At 41.4% G+C, this 21,319-nt stretch overlaps 2 protein-coding genes across 7 annotated transcripts in view; one reads left to right on the top strand and one right to left on the bottom strand.

The window, feature by feature from the left end:
- Positions 1–11,191, top strand: part of FXR1 (FMR1 autosomal homolog 1) — a 33,679-nt gene extending 22,488 nt beyond the window's left edge. Inside the window, exons 10-17 of one of the 2 annotated variants that reach the window (XM_030280695.4) lie at positions 1,659–1,768; positions 2,399–2,485; positions 3,208–3,415; positions 4,982–5,185; positions 5,853–6,053; positions 6,793–6,873; positions 9,223–9,314; positions 10,172–11,191. In XM_030280695.4, coding sequence (XP_030136555.1) covers positions 1,659–1,768; positions 2,399–2,485; positions 3,208–3,415; positions 4,982–5,185; positions 5,853–6,053; positions 6,793–6,873; positions 9,223–9,314; positions 10,172–10,342 — 1,154 coding nt within the window. In that variant the 3' untranslated portion in view covers positions 10,343–11,191. The remainder of the gene's footprint in view (positions 1–1,658; positions 1,769–2,398; positions 2,486–3,207; positions 3,416–4,981; positions 5,186–5,852; positions 6,054–6,792; positions 6,874–9,222; positions 9,315–10,171) is intronic. The other variant, XM_030280697.4, reaches the window with a different exon arrangement.
- Positions 11,192–12,962: 1,771 nt separating this feature from the next.
- On the bottom strand, positions 12,963–20,958 carry DNAJC19 (DnaJ heat shock protein family (Hsp40) member C19). 5 transcript variants are annotated; one of them, XM_072933608.1, is made up of 7 exons: positions 20,895–20,958; positions 17,140–17,276; positions 16,138–16,189; positions 15,762–15,835; positions 15,338–15,417; positions 14,398–14,468; positions 12,963–13,158 (listed from the first exon to the last, which is right to left on the bottom strand). In XM_072933608.1, exons 1-7 carry the CDS (start codon positions 20,941–20,943, stop codon positions 13,088–13,090), a joined length of 534 nt encoding a protein of 177 aa, XP_072789709.1. In that variant the 5' UTR covers positions 20,944–20,958; the 3' UTR covers positions 12,963–13,087. The 5 variants fall into 5 exon arrangements, with proteins under 5 accessions (XP_072789709.1, XP_041573975.2, XP_030136559.1 ...); XM_041718041.2 differs by lacking the exon at positions 20,895–20,958 and having other exon boundaries at positions 17,140–17,355; XM_030280699.4 differs by lacking the exons at positions 17,140–17,276; positions 20,895–20,958 and adding an exon at positions 16,959–17,123.
- Between the last annotated feature and the right edge of the window lie 361 nt (positions 20,959–21,319).

The raw sequence follows: 21,319 nt of genomic DNA, 5'->3' as shown, positions 1-21,319 counted from the left end.
TGTAGCATAATCTGGTAGGTTCTGTACTGCAAACCACCTGAAGGTGTGAGGTTAATTGTGTTCCACTTGAAGACACAAATGTCTTCCCCTAGTCCAGTCTTCACAAGGAACTTTTTTCCTCTTCCCTCATTTTCCTTCCTTTATCCTGGCTTTTACTCAAGTCTGGCAGCTCCCTGCTCCCCGTGCCCAGCGTGGGCAGTGTGGGCATGGAGGCAGTGTTACAGTTGGAGGTGTTGTACCTGATTGAAAACTCGGATTATCCAGAGAAGTTAATACCCAGGCTTTAATCTGCTGTGGTTTGGAGCTTGGAGCCTGCATATTATAAATAATGTTATTTAAATAATTTATGTGCAGACTCCCATAACTTAGACTTTCAGGGTTTTAGAACTTGACCAGATCAAGGTGTAATGGGGTTTCATTTGTTCATTTGGGTGTTTTTTTTTAATATGTTTTGTGCAAATTGCATATCTGATGCAACTTGATGGTTTTCTCATCTACCTAATGTTAAAGCTCATTTTAACATTCAACAAATTAATCCCTAGTTTGTATATAAACAAATTTTTTCTGCAGTCTTGTTAGTAAATCTAATTAATGCAGGGAATTTTGCTAAACCTCATGTCCTACACATAGAGTTTTGGGGAGCATTTGGAGAGCATTCATTAATGTGAATATATCCCACACAAGAATTAGGACAGTAGTCACAGCAGTGTGTTTAACTGAAAATGCTGCTGTTAAACAATTACAATGCCAGTTTCTGATGAAGGCAAATGTCCTGCCCTCATCACCTGTGGGCACACAGGTAAGCAGACAGATATTTAGCAACACTTAATGGAGACACACAGCTCAGTGTAGTGCTCATCAGTAACTCCAATACAGAAAGATAAAAACCTGCTGAGCTGTTTGAGCTGTTGAGGAAGAGAAACAAACTTGTAGTATTTTTTGCACTTTACTTTGTATCATGTTGGTATTTGCTGTAAAGAACATTCCTTATGGAGTACTCTGTTATACAATTCTGGCTTTTGCCCTTTTTTTAGGTTGTTCTGCCTCCTTTGCTCCTGATTTAAACATAAGTGTTCTTAAGTGACATATATCTGGCTGTGATGAAGAAATGTTCCCACATAACTTTAGTCTAAAGCCATTTAGTAAGAGAGCCAAGAAGTCACTGGTTTTGTTTTTTTTGAGATTGAAACATACAAGTTCTGAAGAACCGTCTGGTTGGGATCCTATGCATGATCTCAAAATAGGTATTTTAAAGGTAATAGGGAAAGCACTGGTTGTACACTAGTCCATTGTAAAGGCAAAATTTTTTAAGAGGCTTCAACAAATGTATAAGACTGTTAAAATGACAGGAAAGATTCAATGAGGGCACATACATAGTCAGGAGTTCCAAATAATTTTGATACAAAAATTTAAAAGAGGAATTTGCAAAACTCTTGTGTCACTTTACTCTTGGTTTGGTTCTGTTGGAAGCCTGTGTGCAGTGGTGATCTTCATCACTGCTTGTCATTCTGCATATAGAGTTTAATTTTAAAAGTTTTTACCCATTTTCTCTGACATAGTGTGGGGCATTCTTTGGGGATTTTATGTATAAAATACCAATAAACTTGCTAAAATATTTTGACCATGTGTGCAAAATTAACCATTCTTGTCCTCTGAAGGAAAAGTTATTGGAAAAAATGGAAAAGTGATTCAGGAGATTGTAGACAAATCTGGAGTCGTCAGGGTGAGAATTGAAGGAGACAATGAAAATAAGCTGCCCCGTGAAGATGTAAGTACTTCATTCTTTCCTGCTGTGACTAGGTTTTTATTTTCAAGTCCAGTTTTATTCCAAAACTTGTGGATATAGAGAGCATCAGTTCTAAATTGGCATCTTGCAGTAGATTGTATATAAAGTAATTCAAATAAGGTTTTTGGGTTTTTTTTTTACTCTTTCCCCTATATGTACTTCATATACTTGGGCTACATAACTAATTTGGGATTGGTAGTGTTAAAAGTGTCCACATATCTTAAATAGGTAAGAACAAAAGGGAGAAGCTTGTAAAGGTGCTTGATCTTGTAAAGTTGGTTTAATGAACCACCTTCTTGGTAAACTTTGGATGCTTCTATACACCTGTTGTGCTAAACACACCCAGCATGTGTTGCATGAATATGAACACAGGATGTCAGGTTACCTCAGCTCCAGAACAGGTTGTTGGGAAAGCTGGACAGTGTGAAGCCATTGCTGTCACTCCAGCCTGAGCTATTTCTACATGTCTTTGCAACCAAAGGCTCAGTTCCTGCCTTTGTTTAGCTCACTTTGGTAATTTAAAACAGATATCTTTATATAATTTAAACAGAAAGCATTATTTCAATGATAATGTTCTCCCTGATAAAAAGCTTTGATACTTTGTTCCTGTAGGGAATGGTACCATTTGTATTTGTTGGTACTAAAGAAAGCATTGGGAATGTCCAAGTTCTGTTGGAATATCACATCGCATATCTAAAGGTGAGTGTGTTTTGGGAAAGATGATCTGTAGAGGAAACTTGGGTCAAAATATTTTTGAGCAGCTTCAGTGGGATTTGCAGTTGTTAAACTATTCCTGTATATCAGGATTTAAAGCTTGGTGCCTTGAGCCTACCCCTTGCCCATGGATATCATGGGCCTGTAAATACCATGTCATGGTTACTTAATGCTGTTGGGGTAGAAGGAATCAGACTGTGAAGAATAGGGCTTTAAGGGACATTTGGGAACTAACACAGAATTTTTTGTCTGTGTTCGAGTCCTGCTGTTGTCAGGTTAATGCTCTGTAGTGGCAGGATGGAATTTCTAATAGAACACCAGTAATACAGTGTGGTATTAGAGCAATTACCTGTTTAGATTGGGTTGCTTTGTGATGCTAACAGAGATTATGAGTTTGGATTGTGTTTTCTCATCAGTTTGCTTATTTTTTTTCCTAAATTTTACTAGAAAAAAATTGCTGAACAGTAATTAAGAAAGGTAGTAGTAGTCTTAAAGCCAAGTTTTCTGCACAGTGGTGAAAGTTTTTAGATCGCTTCCAAAACTCAGAGATAACTCATCTTGAATTGCATTATTTGTAGTCACCTGCCAGATGGTGTTAATTCTCCCACAGGAATAATTCTTTTCACTATGACTAGGTGGAGAGATGGTGTTTTGTAAGGGACATTTGTAAGCACTCTTTTCTATGGTTTTTGTTTCATTGTATGTAGGAGGTAGAACAACTAAGACTGGAAAGGCTCCAAATTGATGAACAGCTGCGGCAGATTGGGATGGGCTTCAGGCCCTCCTCTACTCGAGTTCCTGAGAAGGAGAAGGGTTACACCACTGATGAGAGCACTCTCTCCTCGGTGCAAGGCTCCAGGTCCTACAGCGGGCGGGGCAGGGGCCGCAGGGGCCCCAATTACACCTCTGGTTACGGTGAGTGCCCTTGGGTGAGGCCTCTTGGACCCCAAAACTGTCTCTGGATTTCTTTGTGTTCAATGTCCTTGAGTGAAGATAGGGTTAGAAATTCAGAATTGCTGTTTTATTTTGTTCATAGCTCAAAATGCCTCGTTAGATTTGCAGTCTTGAAGTTAAGTTTAAAACTGAAGAAGAAATTAACAAACTGAGCACTGGAAACATCTTGTCCTTCCGTACTAGTTACATAGTAAGTGACATCACAAAAGCTGGGAAGAGAGCTAGAGATGCTTTTCACCAGACACAGATTTTTTTTAAAAAATCTGAAATGAGCATTATTTGTTTTGATTGAGAAGGAGAAAAATTGCTTGTCTGTGATCATGGCCATCTTAGCAGCATATTTCTGAAAAGTGAACCAAAATGATGTAAAATGGAGACAGCACAAAATCCTGTAGGTTTTTTAATTCGGTCAGGAGCAAACTGGATTTGTTTTAAGCTGTAATGAGGTATTCTGATGCATTTCTCAATTAAAAAACACTGTTTAGTTCCTGACAGGTGTGCATATCCCCAGCTTGTCCAAATGGAGACACTGCATTTCTATGTAGATATGTTTTGCAAAGAAGAGCAATGTTATTTTTTCATTACAGTAAATTATTCTGAATATATAGATGTAGCTCATTTCTGTTGAAAAATCTGACACCTTTTGGGTTTTACAGTCTGTCTCTAGCTATAACTTCCTGGATCATGCCAAGTGTTAGTTGTGTTGATTCTGATGATGATGTTTGTAACTTCATTTTTTATTATTTCCCAGTTTGCTGACTGAACTGTTAGGAAACTTGTTCACTTTGCTTATATATACACACTGTGATTTGGAAAACTTAAAGTATTTTTTTTCCTCCCAAAATGGCAAGAATCACATTTAAGCCATATGGGTCTAAAACTTGATATTCCAGACTGGATAGTACGGGGAGTTCCTGGATACCTAAAATGAATAATAGGTGTTGGGTTTTCAGGTAGTAAAAATCTATGTGGGTTTGGGGACTCTGAGGTGGCTGGGTGTTACAGATGCTGTTTGATACAAACAGTGAAATTTTTCAAGCAGCATTACAGCATCCAGAAGGGGTTGCTTAGCAACAGCCATCGGCTATAAGGTGGCAAAGTTGTCCTTGGGAATTTCAGAGAAGTTGCCTAGAAACTGCACCAAATGCCTGCAGTGTGTAGACAAAGAGGAAACACTGCTAAATCTGTGGTTTATCTGTACAGAAATGACAGATTTGGTGATCTTTCAGCCGTTATTTCACATGTTAGTACAAACAAACTTAAATAGCTTAAGTAACTTCTGGTCTGTTTTTTATGTGTTCATATATTTTTATATATGAGTATTTATAAATATTAAAATATATCTATGATTGTATACTTGTGCATGTATTACTATTTATATATATATTTATGCATTATATTGCTTTTAAAAATGAGATACATACATAACCAGCTGTGCTGGCTGGAATAGTTCTGTGAGGATATGAAACCAGAATATAATCCTCAAATCCATACTAATTTCCAGTTTTCTTTTCCTTCTCATACAAGGTACAAACTCTGAGCTCTCTAATCCCTCTGAAACAGAATCTGAGAGAAAAGATGAACTTAGTGACTGGTCCTTGGCAGGAGAAGATGACAGGGAGAGCAGGCACCAACGTGACAACAGACGGCGTCCTGGGGGACGAGGACGTAGCGTGTCTGGAGGTCGTGGGCGTGGGGGACCTCGTGGTGGAAAGTCGTCCATTAGCTCTGGTACTGTATTCCAAATGGGTTTTGAGATTTTCTTCCTGGCAGTTTTCTGTATTACCTCTTACTCTTTTAAAATACTCCATTCCTACATTATGATCTTAATAATTAATCTTGGGATTTCAATGCAGTTGTGTGATAGCTGTGTTTATTTTCTGTTCACAGTGATCTTAATTTCCTTCCTTTACTGCTCACACCTAATAACGTTATTAGCTAAGTTGGTAAATCTTTGGCATATTGCCTATGGCTGCCTTTTGAGGTAAGCTTACGTTTAGATACAGAATGAAAGAAGAAATCATTGATTGGAAGTTAGGTTTTTTCAGAATCTCTGCTAATACAACACTCAAGGTGTCAGAAGTACCACACAACCACAAAGTGTAACGTGTGTTTTATATACTTAACACTTTTGAGTAAAAGGTCTCTAAATGTCACCTTGGAAATCTTTGTGGTTAAATAGTGCAAGTGCATATTGGGCTGTTGTGGTGCCCCATAATTGTTACTGTTGGGTTAGAGTCAGAGGATCCAGTTTGAGATCAAAAACTTCAGCTCTGTGTGTTACACCTTGCCTTAAGGTTGTTTTGTAGTTCGAAACTTTCAGACACAGCTGTAAGTCAGCCTGGAAATGGTTCCACATCTCTAGAGTATCTTAGGTGGACGCTTTCTGTTTGTTTAGTGCTTAAAGACCCGGACAGCAACCCGTACAGCTTGCTGGATAACACAGAGTCAGACCAGACCGTGGACACGGACGCCAGCGAGTCCCACCACAGCAGCAACCGCCGCAGGAGGTCACGCCGGCGAAGGACTGATGAAGATGCTGTTCTTATGGATGGGATGACAGAGTCTGATACAGCTTCTGTTAATGAGAATGGTTTAGGTATGTAAATGGTTGGATGGTAGTCCCAGAGCAAGCTAAGAAATAAATGTGTTGTCCCTGTAAGTGTAGTGAAGCTCTTGTTTGTTTTTGTAAGTGACAAATCATTGTTCTGTTCGAGGTTGCGTTCTGATTAAAGAAAATCTCTCCATGGCAGTGCCATGGAATTTTCTGTTTACTGAGCTCCACTAGCCTTTTCATGTGCCTTTTTTGTAAAAACTGTCTGATGGAGACACCAAAGACTTGACTTGTTGTTTCCCATTGGTACTGCTGCTTTGATAGAAACAGTACTGTCAGATCAACGTTCTGTTTCTTCCTTGGTAACCTCAGTCTTGGTGTGGGAAAGCTCCTTAAGTAGCTGTTAATTTTTCTCTACTCACCTTCTACTTAAGAACTTTCCTTCAGTAAATTCTCTCGATACTCACTGGGATGAGAATACAATCTGTTGCTTAATGTAGAAAAAAAAATCTGGGTTATGTTGCTAAAATTTGACTTATGGTTACTTAATAAATGAAATCTGAGGTCATTGAGCACGTGCCTAAATGTTTTAATGAACCAAGAACAAAAAGTAAAATCTAGCTTTTGTGTTACTGTGTATGCTTTCAGTACAAAATTTTCTTTTAGCTTTTCTGTCTTACTTTGTCTTTAACAGAAGCCATTTTAATTGCCCCATGCTGAAACTGCTGAAGAATTTCTTTATTTTATGATCAGAAATAGTTCATTATAAACTTTGCAATTGCAGATGATAGTGACAAAAAACCCCAGCGACGCAATCGTAGCCGCAGGCGTCGCTTCAGGGGTCAGGCAGAAGATAGACAGCCAGGTAATTCGAGTGGAGCTGTGGGTAATCTCAGGTCAAAAGCATGAGAGAATGTTGTGTCTGCTGTTTTACATAGAGCTGCATAATATCAAAAGGTTACTCAATAACTAATAAGACTACTAGATAAAGATGAAAGACATTTCTTCTACTAGGAAAACTTCTAAAATCTGTCTAATGAAACTAATTGATGTCTAACTTTTTGCTTGGACATATGAGTTACGCTTCTGATCCAGTTCTCACTGAAGTCAATGGCCAAAGGGCTGTTGAGTTCTGTGGTCCAGGATCACAACGAACATGAAGGTTCATGGTCTGCACTCACTGCATCTGTGCGCTTGCACCGACTGGGACACAACCTTTTCAGCACTGGCTGAGCAGCAGTGTTGGAAGGGCAGGATGTGGGTCCTGGCAGAGCTCAGTGAGGGAACTCACGTGGGGTTTGCCAGCCCCACACCTGCATCACACTGCTGCTCTCAGTCCTTGGCTGTTGGGAATAGTTTAAGTCATCTGCAAATTGAGGGTGGGAAGGAGGAGGAATTTAAGTGAAATTGCATGTTTACAATTTTTTGTTGTTGTGGCTTGTTGCATTTCTTTTGTGTGTACTAACACTTGAAATGTTTAAGGTGAACTGGCTAATTATCAATACAATGCCCTTAGAAAATGCTTGTATGTACATGGCACAGGGTAGTAACAGAAGGTCTTCTAGATTGACAGGTTCAAAATTTCACCCATATTTGTCTTCCTTGTATCTGTGGTGCTCATACAACATTTGATTAAGAAGAAAGCAAATTCTTCTATTGTGCTAAAACTTGGGGGAAGGAAAAATCAAACAGCCCACCCTCCTAAAAAACCTCAAACCCGCACATTTCTTCTCAACATTCCAGATTTCATAGCAGTGACTTGTGAAGGGGCAGAAAAAGTGAAAAGGATTTCAGCTTTTACTTCTAAGAAACTTATCTCAGCCAGCAATGTAAAGGAATGTTAGTCATTTCTAGAAAACCATGGAAATTCTTTTAAATCTTAAAATATTCTAAGAACATAACAAAATTTCCTAAACAAGATTTCTCTGACATCTTTGTTAAAATGCTGTAATAATTAAAGTCTTCATAAATACCTAGTAAGTGTGAGTGAAATTAAGACAGAAGGAACTCTTCCTTTCTTCCCCTCCCCACCTCAATGCCAACTACTATATTTCAGTCATTTAGCTGTATCATTTGATTTACACTGCTGTATGTTATGGTGCCTTATTCATAGAGGAATATTAAGAATGCACCGTGTGCATGCAACATGCTTCCTGTTTACTAATATTAGAGAAGTTGGGTTCAAAACCTCATTTTAAAGAAATAGTACTTTTTCTTTAGTGTAGAAACTCCTTTGGCCTTCACAGTTTGGGAAGGACTCCGTTGTAAGAAGTCCGTTTACTGTAGAAAAAAATTCATCTGTTGTAGTTCCCAGTCTGATTTGGATTTCATACACAGTCATTCCTAAATCCAGAAAAACAGCTCACCTAAATACCTGATACACTAAATACAGATGACTGTACAGTTCAATAGGTAATGCTTGCCAACCCTATTGTGCTGTGCTTATTAGTGATACAAATGTGTTTCTAAAGTTGCAGTACTCTGTATTCTAAGGATAGAACTGAGTCTTGGTGTGGTTACAGGAGGGCAGGATCAGACAAAACCAGGCCACAGAACATGTGCTGAGGTGATAAGCAGAGGTCAGAGAAGCCCTGGCTGTCCTCAGTGAGTGCAGCTGTGCTGCCCTTGGGCTGGGCTGGCTCCAGCAGCACCGCCTGTGTCCACACATCCCACAGCAGCCACACCCGAGCCAGGGGACAGAGCTGATGGCACAGTGCTGGTGGCACTCTCTGTACCTCAGGGAGGGCAAGTTCCCTCCTCAGTCACTTTGTGACATCACCCTAAGTGATTCCAGGTTCTGACCTGTCCCAGTTCTGGGCACTGTTTCAGTGTCTTCATTTCATTAGTGCGAATTTCTTCACTGCTCAGCTAATAAAACCCCAGTGACACACGCACAGTCTGTAGTTCAAAGAGCAGCAGACAAATCTCTTCAAACATAGTACAGAAAGCCCTTCTCCAACAAATTCTGCAATTGGACCAAAATTTATTTTATTAAGAGTCCAACTTCAGATCATTGTTACCACCGATTTTAGTGAAAGTTGTTTTTAACAACGGAAACAAAATGATCGTTACTGTGTGGTTGATAACCTGTAAGTGTGAAGGCCTTTTGTGAGATGCCTCCCAGTTAGAGCATAACTTGTGCAGAAAAGACATGAAGGTTCATGCTGAATTGACTGCTGATGTGAGCATCACTGTGATTTTTTTCCTTGAACAGTAACAGTAGCTGATTATATATCACGAGCTGAATCTCAAAGTAGACAGAGAAACCCTCCAAAGGAGACAGTAGCCAAAACCAAGAAAGAAACGGTAAGATTTTTTTAATGCGCATTTTCTTTTTTATCCTCCCTTGCAGCAGAACAGTAAAGGCGTGAAGGCTTCAGTTAGCTCACCCTTATTTGACTACAAGTGCATTTGATTTCAAGAACAAGTTATTAAAAGCAAAAGGGCCCAGAGTAAACAGAACTGACAATGATTTGTTGACTGTTGTTGCAGATTTTAGGGACCAAATTAAGTCTGTACACATTTTAAAGTATTATACTTAGTAATGTTGCACTGTGTAATAAAATGTGCAAATTGCCCATGGTAAGTCTTGAGAACTAATCCTTAAAACACTTTAGGGATAGAGGATTTTATGTGGCATTTTTAGTGACTTGTATAAACTATTTTAGAAGGAATTAATTTTGCAAAGATTGTATGGTTTTGAACCTTTTTCCTTAAGGGATCAGAGTGGCATTACATTATCCTGAAAAATAATCAGAACTGAACAAAGCAGAATTTCTTTACTTCTAAAGTGCCGATGTATTGCTACAAGTTATGTAAGAAAGATTCATTAGCAAAATGTCATCTTGCTATAGTCTTCAAAAGGGGTATAAAGCTGTGGTTTTCAGTAAACTCCTTCATGGGCTTATATAAATAGAAATAAATAAACATTTTGGGTGTGCTGGGGGTGTGTAGACCTGGGGGTTACATTGGCACGATTTCCTCAAAACGGCTGATACGGAAGTATCCCATAAACCACAAGGTAAGTGATCAGATGCTTTAAGTGACAGGATACAGGCATGGACACGCAAGAGGTGTTCCCTCTTGTGTGAGCCAGAGTGAAACTGAGATTCCACTGTATTGTTATGAAATTTTTAATGCTCCCCTCTGCTTGTTTTTGCAAGGCAAAAGATGCGATTGACGAAAACAGCCCTTCTGAAAAGGCAGTGAATGGTCCTGCCACCACCTCTGGGGATGAGCCTTCTAAACTACAGCACAGCCCTGATGAAAAGAAAGTCACTGTTCAGGAGGATGGAAATAATCAGGAAGAAGCAGTGCTGAATGGTGTTTCATAAACTGAAGTTCCTAGTTTACAGTTCTTCTACATTACATTTAAAATAGTGCTTGTATAAGCTTGCCAAAGATAGAATATGGATCGCCAGTCTTGACACCGCACTTTCAGTTCCTCCATTTTGGAATACAGAAAGGGGAGGGATCCTGGAGAAATCATATGTTAAACATACTTTGACACCTACTGTGTTATAAATATATCATCAGATGTGCCTTGAGATAGTATATGTAACATTTAAATAAACAAAATTGCTGGCTATAGGAAATGTTATTTTGTTTTCAAAATACGGCAAAGATGTGAGGGGGATCCCTAACATAATACTCTTTATGAAAGCATTAGCTGCTTTTGTTACATTTTTAATAATATGCAACCACTTCTTCACCTGAGGAATACTAGAAAGAAATGCAGTCTAAAATATTTTGCACTGAAATGTAATTTCTCCATTAGTTTAGTCTGGAAACTGGTCTGTTTTAATACATGTTTTTTAAATGCTGTATGTAGAGGAAAAATCTGCAGACCACTGGAATGCATTTGTTAAATTCTCATAATCTGCAGGGATACTGGGTGACATTGGCAGTGACTGTTCTACATTGAGGCTTTGTTTGGTTTATTTATTAAACTGTACAGTATTTAAAAATCAAACATAGCTTTAGTTAACACTAAGCTGAATTAGTCATGTCCATTAAGACATAACCTGAACTACTGAAAAGATCAATTTCCAGAAAGTTTATTCTGTATAAACTACATATGTTAGTCCTTAGTAGAGTATTTTTATTTTTGTTTTTGGTTGTTTGATGTGCAATATGTTTTTTTTGTATGCTGGTAGTAAAAGAAAATAAACTTTGATCTTCCATCTGTTGACTGTTTCTATCAGAAATTTAAATTACTTTTGACTTTACGGTTTTCAAGCTGTAAACTAACAATGGAAACCTACTTGTGAGGCAGCTTGAACCTCGAACTCTTTTTCATAAGAGTTTCTAACATGCTGATCTTCCTTTTGTTAAGGCAATGGTGTCAAAACACCAGTTAAGAAGTCTAAAACCAGACTCCTTACCTTGGAGAATTGCATAACCTGACTAACATATATAGGCATTAATGCAGATGTAGTTTTTGGTCAGTTAAAGTATAGCACCCCCATCCTTCAGGTACATGAGCCAGAGCAAGGAAGCACAAAGCAGGTGTGGAAAAGCATCTGGGTAGCAAGGAGGTGTACGAAGTCAGAGCAATGGGCAGCGTTGAAGTTGTACTTAATGAAAAAATTGTCTTGTGTGATTTTGTCAGAATGACAAAAGCAAGAGTTCTAAACCAGCTGCTCTGCCTTACAGAGCTACAGCCAAGCTCTCCCAGGCAGACCTGTGTGTGCACTTTGTCACAGCACTTCAGTGTTGGACTCTGCAACAACATTCCCTCCAGGACAACAGACTCAATTAAAAGTTGTAACTGAAGTGTGCACAAGTATCTCAGCTGATGGGACAGAAAGGGAGAATTTTTTTTTTAAAGTTATGTAATAAGTCAGTAGTGTTTGACTGGGAAATACTTAAGTACAGAAACATTTTGCATATGGCTTGGCATGTGCTGACTCCAGAAATGTGCATGGTGGTGTTCCAGCTGTCCTTCACCCTGCTTTAGATGCTGTAGCAGAGTGAAGTTACTCCTTTCTGGGGAGGTTGTAATGTTACCTATTTGATTTTTCTCCTAAAGGCAGCCAACTTAACATTACTGTTGTAATCCTTCCTGAACAGCCCAGAACTCATCCACAGAACTCATCCACAGCAATGCTGTGGCACAGCAGGCAGCACTCCCAAGTCCAGCTTCTGGCAGTGGAAGCTTTTAGTCCCACTGTCTTTATGCCCAGGTGGGCATTAACTCCCAGAGGTGCTGTGTAGTGTTTTGCTGTAGGGGTGAAAACACTGGGAAGATTTTTGGAGTATGACAGAGCTCCCTGGCCCCAGCTGAGATCCTCATGAGCTGCTGGGTGTGAGAAGCTCCACAGAGCACAAATCTAACTCAGGTATCAGGAACTGATGTAAAGAGGCTTAGTTTCCTAATCACCATAAATGCAAACCTGTGTGAGTTCTGGCTTTGTAGTGTACAATAATGTGTGGAACTACAGGACTTCTATTACAAATACAGAATTTATTAAATGCTATTAAAACCTGTCAAAAGTAAAAGTTACTAAAAAAATCTGGGGTGTTCCAGATTCATCAGTAACACTTAACCAACCTTGTTTTTCACAAGGCAAGGACAAGGGAGTACATTGTTTCCTGGACTTTATTTCTCCAGGCGCAGACAACCACACATCTCTTCCAGTTCCTCCTGCCCAATAAATCCTCTTGGCTTTTCCACCCCCTTTCCAAACAAGTCCAGTGTGCTAATTTTAGCAGATGGAAGAGCAGCAGCATGAACTTTAAAGAGGGCCAGTTCAACAGAAATTAGGTAACAGCATGTGAGTCTACCTGTGCCTGGTAACACACATTAGCCACACCAAGTTCGTGCTCTCAAGCACTGAAAATATTTCTGAGTGGCAGATTTTGCTGTTTAATAAAGAACAGCTATGAAGAAAAATCTTTATGCTTCACTCCCTCATGTATTTCCAAAATAATGTGACCAAGTGGGAAGGGAAGTACCTCCCTAGATTTGTATTTCCAGCTTCATTTATATTAAGTCAAAGACTCACATTAGAACTTTTCTTGAGCCATTTATCAAAAATAATAATTTGCAGGGACAAACCAATGAGTCACTTTCTCATTCATTTTTTAGCTTGGTCTTCTAGTAGATCCTTAGCTTCATTAATTTTGGCTGCTACATACGGAGATCCACCTAGAAGAAAGAGAACCACAGATGAAAAAAACCCAACATTTGTCTCCTGTGTTGATAATAATGCCACAGGACACAGGAAAAAAAAAGTGTGGTCTGAGGTTCTGCCAGTTGAAGAATAAACTGGACATGACTGAAGGCACCTGAGTTCACTCAGTCACTTCCTGTTAGGCTGCTTGTATTTTCCTGGAGTGTTTTTTCCCTCCAGTTTTATCAGTCATAAATGAATTGGTCACCACTGACTTAGCACAGTCTTGGTGAATACAGAGGCACAGAACTAACAGGTCTGCAGATAACCCTGCCCAGCATAAAGTGCTGCTGTGCCACGGGACCAGTTCAGTTTTCAAACAAGGCAAAAAATGACTCAGGGACACAGAATCCACATGAAATGCACCAGCACTGTAAAGCCATAAGGTACAATGATTGTGCTGGTAGCATATATACCATTAATTTCACTATAATGTTTTACTTGAAGATTAATGTGTTTAGGTCATGTACAAAACAAAATGCTATTTTTAGCTCATGCACGTGTTCAGTGAGGTTAATTTTGTAGGTAACTTTCATTTGGTATTACCTATGAAAGGCATATCCCCACGGATTATTTTGGATTTTGGTCCATAGAAGTAAGGAATTCAACAGTCACTTTAAAGGAAGCCATTTTACCTTTTAAGCAATGATTAAGAAGTTAAATGTCAAAATACCAACACATGATTCTGACTCACTGAACAGAATTTAGAATAGGTTCAGGTGCCCTGAGTTATTAATTTGGAGCATAACTAGATTCTGAGCCTTCAGAGTACCACTAACAGGAATATTTCACAATTTAATGTCTCCAGCAGCTGTGGAAGGCTCAGTATTTGCCATTTATGGGGAACTACTGAGGCATTCCCATGGACTCAAACTTTCAAGTGGGATATGAAACACACAAGGGTACTCCAGGTTTTCATCTAAAATTAAGGCAATTTTAAGTCTCATTTTAACAAAGAATATTCTATCCTGGTATTCACAGAAGACAGAGCAGCTAACAAACTGACCTGCTCAATCTGTCTGCTTGCTTTTAAAATATCCACACTAAAAATATGGTCTAGACCCACGCAGGTTAAGGCACCCTAAGATTTGTTTTCGGTTTTCTGTGGGTCTTTTAGTAGTTGAGGTGGTTATGTATCACTGACTGCCTCCTCAATTCTATTGATCTTTGTTAAAAACATGTATTAACTAATCAACAGGACTTAATTTCCTTACCTTTATCTGGATGATTCAGAAGCATAATCCGTCTATGAGCTTCTCTAATTTTATTTCTGTTGGCTGTAGGGCTTTGAAAGAGAGAGAAAAACTGACTTAAGGGATCCTCATTAAATTCCCCAGATTGTCAAAAGGTGTCTAAGAACAAGTGAGCACTCTGTCTTACCCATAAATTCTCTAGCTAACATGTATGTTTCTCTTTTCCTACCACTGATGTGTAGTGTCTAAATCCTGGAGAGGCTTTCTAGGCCTTTCCAAAACACTGTATGCTGTAAAAGACATGCTTCAGCAGTCTAATGGGATGGAGGTCACCCATACCATTAAAAAGAAACAGAATTACATTGTAACATTTTTTGGAGAAAACTTCATAAAGGCTGTAAGACAAAAAAAATTTCCTTGATTAATGTAAAAAAAGAAAAACCTCCAGAACCCCCAAAAAATTCACAACTGAATGTTCTTATTTGATAGATTTCTGTTATTTGGTCTTAAGTGCTTTGGCAGGGATGTCCACCATAGTCAGATCTACAACATTCCAGAAGTGATGAATTTATTCCACATCCAAGAAGTGGGTTTGCAGCACCCTCACACTGCAGCCACCTGAAACTCCTCAGTGCTCACAGAAACCACAAGCTAACAGCAGAATCCTGTTCCTCACACCAAGTGAACCCCAAGGCTCCCTGAAATGGCTCATTTGGACCACGTGTGGCTTTGGAATGTGCAGATGTCTGGAAGTCCACACAGAATCCAACCAAGCTAAAGTGCAGCAAAGAAGCCCCAAAAAGCACAGAAAGTCCTGAACAGCCACTTCCTATTCCTTGACTTGGCAGTGACACTCCCAGGGGATGCTGGGCACTGGATGACAACCCTTCCAAACAAGGCCAGCTGGGAGGAGACACCACTGCCTGCTGTTCACTTTTCATTTCTGATCAATTTCCTTTACCTCACTCCTAGTATTAAAGCTGCTTCTCGTTTAGTCATTTTGGGTTCAAATCCACCTCTGTAATAACCACCACTGAAGGCCTGAAAAAGAAAACTTATTAGTTTGAAACAGACTAACTTCTAAGTATCAGTTAAAACAACTCATTATTGCTTAAGTAGCTGCTGAGCTTTTAGTCTGTAAAATGGCAAAACTTCTGACTTATATAAGGAAATTCAGTTGAAGTAGAGCATCATTATTTAAATAATTTCTTAAACTTGCCCAAATAAGTTCTCTAACAAGTCCCATCACCATATGAATTGCTGCAATTAATTGTTGTTACTGACAAAATACAGGAGAAAATACAACAATGCTATACAGAGACAACAGTCTGTAGTTATTTCACCACGTAAAGTTCCAAATAAAAATATAATAATTAAAAACTCACAGGTTTTGGTAGGTTTTGAAGGGCTTGCTTTACCTGTGGCTCCATTTGCTTCAAAGCTTTTACTGCATAGCGACCTTAAAGAGACCAGCGTTGACTGAGGTTAAATATTGAACAAACATTTACCAATTCAGTGCAACTGGAAACTTGTGGATTACAGCATGGAATAAACTTTTTTGGGACATGAAATAGTAGAGGATTAGAGCGTGGAATAAACTTTTTTGGGACATAAAATACTAAGAACTTCGATCTTCTGTTTCATTACAGCCCCTAACAGAGGTTCTCCCCAAAGAGCTGTACCAGCCGATGAACTACCTTGAAGCAGCCCTGAAGCACGGCTCAGTGCCCCGTGCTCGGTGTCCGCCCGGCCCCCACACACCTGCGAATCCGGCTGCCGCTATGGCCAGGCCGACCGCCACCATGGTGCTGGCCTGCAAGGAACGAACACACACAGGGTCGGTTCGGCGCAGGACGAGGGCAGCCTGGCTCGGCACACAGCGGGCTGGGGGCACGGCGAGGGCAGCGGGGCCGGGACCCCCGAGCTGTGCGGGACGAGGGGATCCCGGCCCGGCCCGCCGCCCTCACCGCGGGGCTGCGGGGCCGAGAGCGGAGCCAGCGGCTCTGCGGGGCCCTCGCTCCGCGGCCAAGGCCGAGCCGAGCCCGCGGGGCCCGGGAGCCGCCGGGCCGGGCACGGACAGCGCCGCACTCACCGTGTCCGACCAGGCCGGGCACGAACAGCCGGGCACGAACAGCCCCGTACTCACCGTGTTCGCACCGGGCCGGGCACCAACAGCCCCGCACTCACCGTGTCCGCACCGGGCCGGGCACGGACAGCCCCGCACTCACCGTGTCCGCACCGGGCCGGGACCAACAGCCCTGCATTCACCGTGTCCGCACCGGGCACGGACAGCCCCGCACTCACCGTGTCCCACCGGGCCGGGCACGGACAGCCCCGCACTCACCGTGTCCGCACCGGGCCGGGACCAACAGCCCTGCACTCACCGTGTCCGCACCGGGCACGGACAGCCCCGCACTCACCGTGTCCCACCGGGCCGGGCACCAACAGCCCCGCACTCACCGTGTCCGCACCGGGCCGGGCACGGACAGCCCCGCACTCACCGTGTCCGCACCGGGCCGGGACCAACAGCCCCACACTCACCATGTCCGCACCCGGCCGGGCACGAACAGCCCCGCACTCACCATGTCCGCACCAGGCCAGGCCGCCGCAAGCCGCGGCCGCTGCCGTAAAGAGCGGGGCGGGAACGGCGCCGGGAGCCGCCCCGGGAACGGGCGGTGCTGAGGGAGCGGGGCGGGAACAGGGGATGGGGACGGGGCCTCGCAGAGCTCAGAGCCACACTGTTGTAAAAGTGTTAGTACACACCTTACTGTTAATGTAATCAAGCGATTTCGACCCTGATCCAGAGGCTGCTCGCACGCCAGATTCTCTTTTTCGCTTTTTCTTGAAATGAAAGTAGTTTTTCAGTCCCTCCTGAGGTGAATATGGCCGGTTCTGGGCTCCTTCGGTACAAGAAAGACAAAGATCTGCTGGGGAGGCACAAAGGTGGTTTGGGGTCTGGAGCATCTCCTGTGAGGAGAGACTGCAGGAGCTGGGGAAGAGACCTGACAGGGGATCTCCTCAATTCCTATAAATGTCTTCAAGGGGACAGTGCCAGACTCTTTTCGGTGTTTCCCAGCAACAGGAGCAATGGCCATAAACTAAAACACAGGGAGTTCCACCTCGACGTGAGGAAAAGCTGATCCGCACTGCGTGTGGCAGGGCCTGGCACAGGCTGCCCTGGGAGGTCACGGCTCACCTGGACCCCTGCGCCAGGTGATACTGGACAACAAGGGTGGGACTGGATCATCTCCACAGGTGCCTTCCAACCGTGACAGTTCTGTGGTTCTCCCCTTTTCCCCGTCTTTAATGCCGGCGATGTGCTGAGCACTGCTCTCGTGTTTGGGTGTTACTAATAACACAGCATCATCTGTTAACAGCACGGTGTCGCAGGCAGCACGGCAGTCGAGTGTCCGTCTGTCTGTCCGTGGCTCTGGTTTGAAGGTGCGGTTTTGGAAACTGAGTAACTCAGCAGGGAGGCTACGCCAGCCTTTAGCCCGGAGGTCCTGCTGCAAATGCCAGAGCTCAAGGCTCAGTGTCCTGCTGTCTGACTGACCCTTAGTGACAGCTCTTCTGCCATCCCCTGTGCTTGTAGAACTCGTCACTGACTCCCAGGGGACCCACTGGCCAAAGCCAGCTGCCTTTTGGCTGCTTAAGGTCTAGGATTCACAAGCCCTCACACAGCAGTTTAGTGTCAGAGCTGGACATTGGCTAAGAAACTTGTAATTTTGCTGGCTCTTGCACTGGAAGGCAGAATTTTCCTTCCTTGGTGTTTATTTTTCTATGAGTAATGTTGTCACTTTGAATGTGTCCTAATTTTACTTTGCACTTGAATTGTTTTTCCCACTAAAACTTCAGGTGCCTGATTTTATATCTCCTAAGGTAATGTTTGCAGGTGCCTCTTGCCTCTTTCCTTCCTTGTCATTCTACTAACACTACAAGGAAATAACCTGCTTTAAAAGGGATGGAAGGCAGGTTTTGGTTAAGGTACTTGTATTGTTGTACAAGTGTTTCCTGAGGTGGAAGTAAAAGGAAACTTTTATATTTGAAAAATTAATTTAATCCATTCGTAGCAGAGCACTAGGCCCCTGACAGCCTGTAAGACTTGTTCAAATATGGATAGGGGAGCCAGCAAGTAGAAAATTAGATGATTTACTGGGGAAAAAAAAGTCCTTTCAATAAAAGTAGACGTGTACAGGTCTAGTATATAGAAGAGGATTTGGTTTTAAGATGGTTTATTCTTGTCCCTTTTCTAACAAAAAAAGGCCATTCAAAAAACCCAAACCCAGCAGAATGAAAAAAAAAAAAAAAAGGTAATGACTTTACTAGGGTATGGCCAGGATTTAATTTTTCATATAATCTGAAAAAAATAAGGTTTTTGCATGAGGTTTAATTCTTCCATCTTGAAAGAACCTGCTAGATCCAAATCTTGGTGACCTTCAGGAGAAAACTATCTGAAAGGAAATTTTATTTCCTTCCTCTCTCTCCTCAGTCCCTGTTTAGAGGAACTGGTAGCTCTACTGGCAAAGGGGCTTTTGCAAAATTATACTTAGATGTTCTTCCTGTAGTGAAATTTCTCATTTTTAGAGGGAAACAGCAAACATAATGAAATGTGCAAACTGAGCTGGGAATGGGGTTGCTAATGTGCCTTATTCTTTGCCTGTAAAAGCCCTTTTAAAAGAAAGTCCAGAACGGGAGATCTCGGGATCTTAAGCAAGCTGTTCTTGCTTAAGAGATTTCATCTTTATTGAGAAAAGAAAATTAGTGGGAAGGACTGGCAAGAGTAGATGTGGGATGGAGGAATTTGCATTATTGGTACATGTAATATACCAGCATCTGGACAAGACTGAGCCTAGGGGTGGAATAATTTGGTTTTCATTATTAGGTGAAACAATACAGCATATCAAGATGAAATGCCATAATTCCTTTAAAGCATGCTGTATATATTTTTACACTTAGACAACTCAAGCTTTGTTTCTTCCCTCAGTTGTGCCACCCTCTCAGAGCTACAGGAGAACAAGATGTGTCCCAGCTTGGACATCATGGAGAGTGAAATCAAAGTTCTGTTTGATTTGCCTGGTGAGTTCATTTTAGAGCACCTTATTTCTCTGCATCTTCTATTGCTCAGCCTTGTGGTGGGGTAGGGAAGATCATTCCCAGGGGGAAATTACTGAGTTCTAATGGGCTCAAGTGAAACAGGTGCACTGCAGTTCTTATCCACTCTGAAGAATGTCTGTATTTGAAATCAGGAGGGAGGCAGAATTATTCAATGTTTGAGAAATACACTCTCAGTTGGAGTATACAGCCTTTTATTTTGCCTGTGTTCCTAAACTGTTCCCTTTCTATTAGCCAGAGAAACCCTGAAGCTTTTGTACTTTCTTCTGTCAAGTGTTTTACCATACTTCTTTCTTCAGGTTTCCACTCTGGGGTTAAAATGCCTCATGACAGAAGATTGGTATTGAAAGATTTATCTTACAGGATGAGCCAAAGCAGCTGGTACATGGTACATAAAAAACTTTACTGTTTAACAGACTCTTTCTGCAGAAATCTGGCTGTACTTTTTCTTAACTGTCTTCCACAAAGTGAACAGAAGGTGAAATAGATTACTGTGCTCTCAGAAGGTTTGTGGTGTAGCTGTCAAATGCCTTTAAGGCTGTTAAACATTTGTTTAAGTCAAAATCCCAGTTCTGTGTTGTCACATGCACAACTGGCCAAAGCTTACACTGCTTGCTCTTGTATGTGCAGTGACTGGACTACCAAGCTGTTAAAGGCTTGCAGAACTTCTACTTGAAGACACAGAATTTCTCAGGCATATTAATCACATTTTTACGTATTTTAAGATACTTATAATAAAAAGTTAATTTAAATATAATATCTTGGGGATTTTTTTCCCAGTGAAATTTGTTCCTGTTTTTTCCCCCTGCTCCACCTTCTTTGGCTATGCCAGTCTGCCATTTATAATTTTCATATCTCTTTTCTTTTTCTTTTTATTTGTCCCTTTTCAAATTCTACTATCTTTTTTTTTGTGCCCAGCATCTGTACCACAGTACAATGCCAACTCTCTTACCTGTGCCTAAATGACCTTGGTATATGTAGCATCACTCTGTCATTAAGCTGGTAATCATAACTATTAGAGCATAGTGTGGATGACACTAATTATAAAGTGAGATTCTCTCACTTGGTAAGAATGGTTGTGGATTTTCTAATCAAACAAAGCAAGCTTTCAGTGTACTTTGACAGCAGGTGCGAAGCATGTGTGACTAGCATATCCATGTTCATGGTACTCACACAAGAACTGACTGACACAAGAGAATCTGACTTACAGGGGGCATTATTTGACTCCCTGGCTGAGTTATAAAACAGGTAATCTTGCTGGAAAGTGGTGGAGGGGCAAGGTTTGTCATTGTGAGTAAATCAGTCACAAAGCTCCCTGAAGCTGAGCTAAGGAATACAGAATCTAGATGTGAGTAGGTTTTCTTGCAAGAACTTTAAAGTCAAGTTTGATACTTATCATTTCTTACCTGTATTGTTCTGAGTTATGCTTCTTATTGAGGGCCCAGTGAGGACCATGAGAGAGCTTGAGATTAACAGGGAGTCTTTCTAATGACTATGACACTGAAATTGTGCATAACAAGTGGTCTGGAAAATTGCATTTCCTGATGGAATGACACTGAGCTGGCACAGGGCACTGACATGCAGCCCTTCTAGTTCCAGTGTCTTTTACCAGGGACCTGTTTGTGAAACAAAAAAGCCACAAAAGTTTTGGATTTGCCAAGACTTGGCTTCTATTGCACCCTGAAGTGTTCCTTCAGGTCATGATGTGACATCCCTTCTGGGCATCCCCCAGTTTCCATCTGAGGCAGGTACATGCATTTTAAACATTTGCACCTACAGAGGGCACAGGGCGCTTTTGTTCTCCCTTTTGCACCTCTAAACCACTGTTTGC

The sequence above is a fragment of the Taeniopygia guttata genome, chromosome 9 (genome assembly GCF_048771995.1).
Source record: "Taeniopygia guttata chromosome 9, bTaeGut7.mat, whole genome shotgun sequence".
In the NCBI taxonomy this organism is placed as follows: Eukaryota; Metazoa; Chordata; class Aves; order Passeriformes; family Estrildidae; genus Taeniopygia; species Taeniopygia guttata.
Note: the sequence above shows the minus strand (reverse complement) of the source record. Positions and strands in the feature narration are given on the sequence as shown.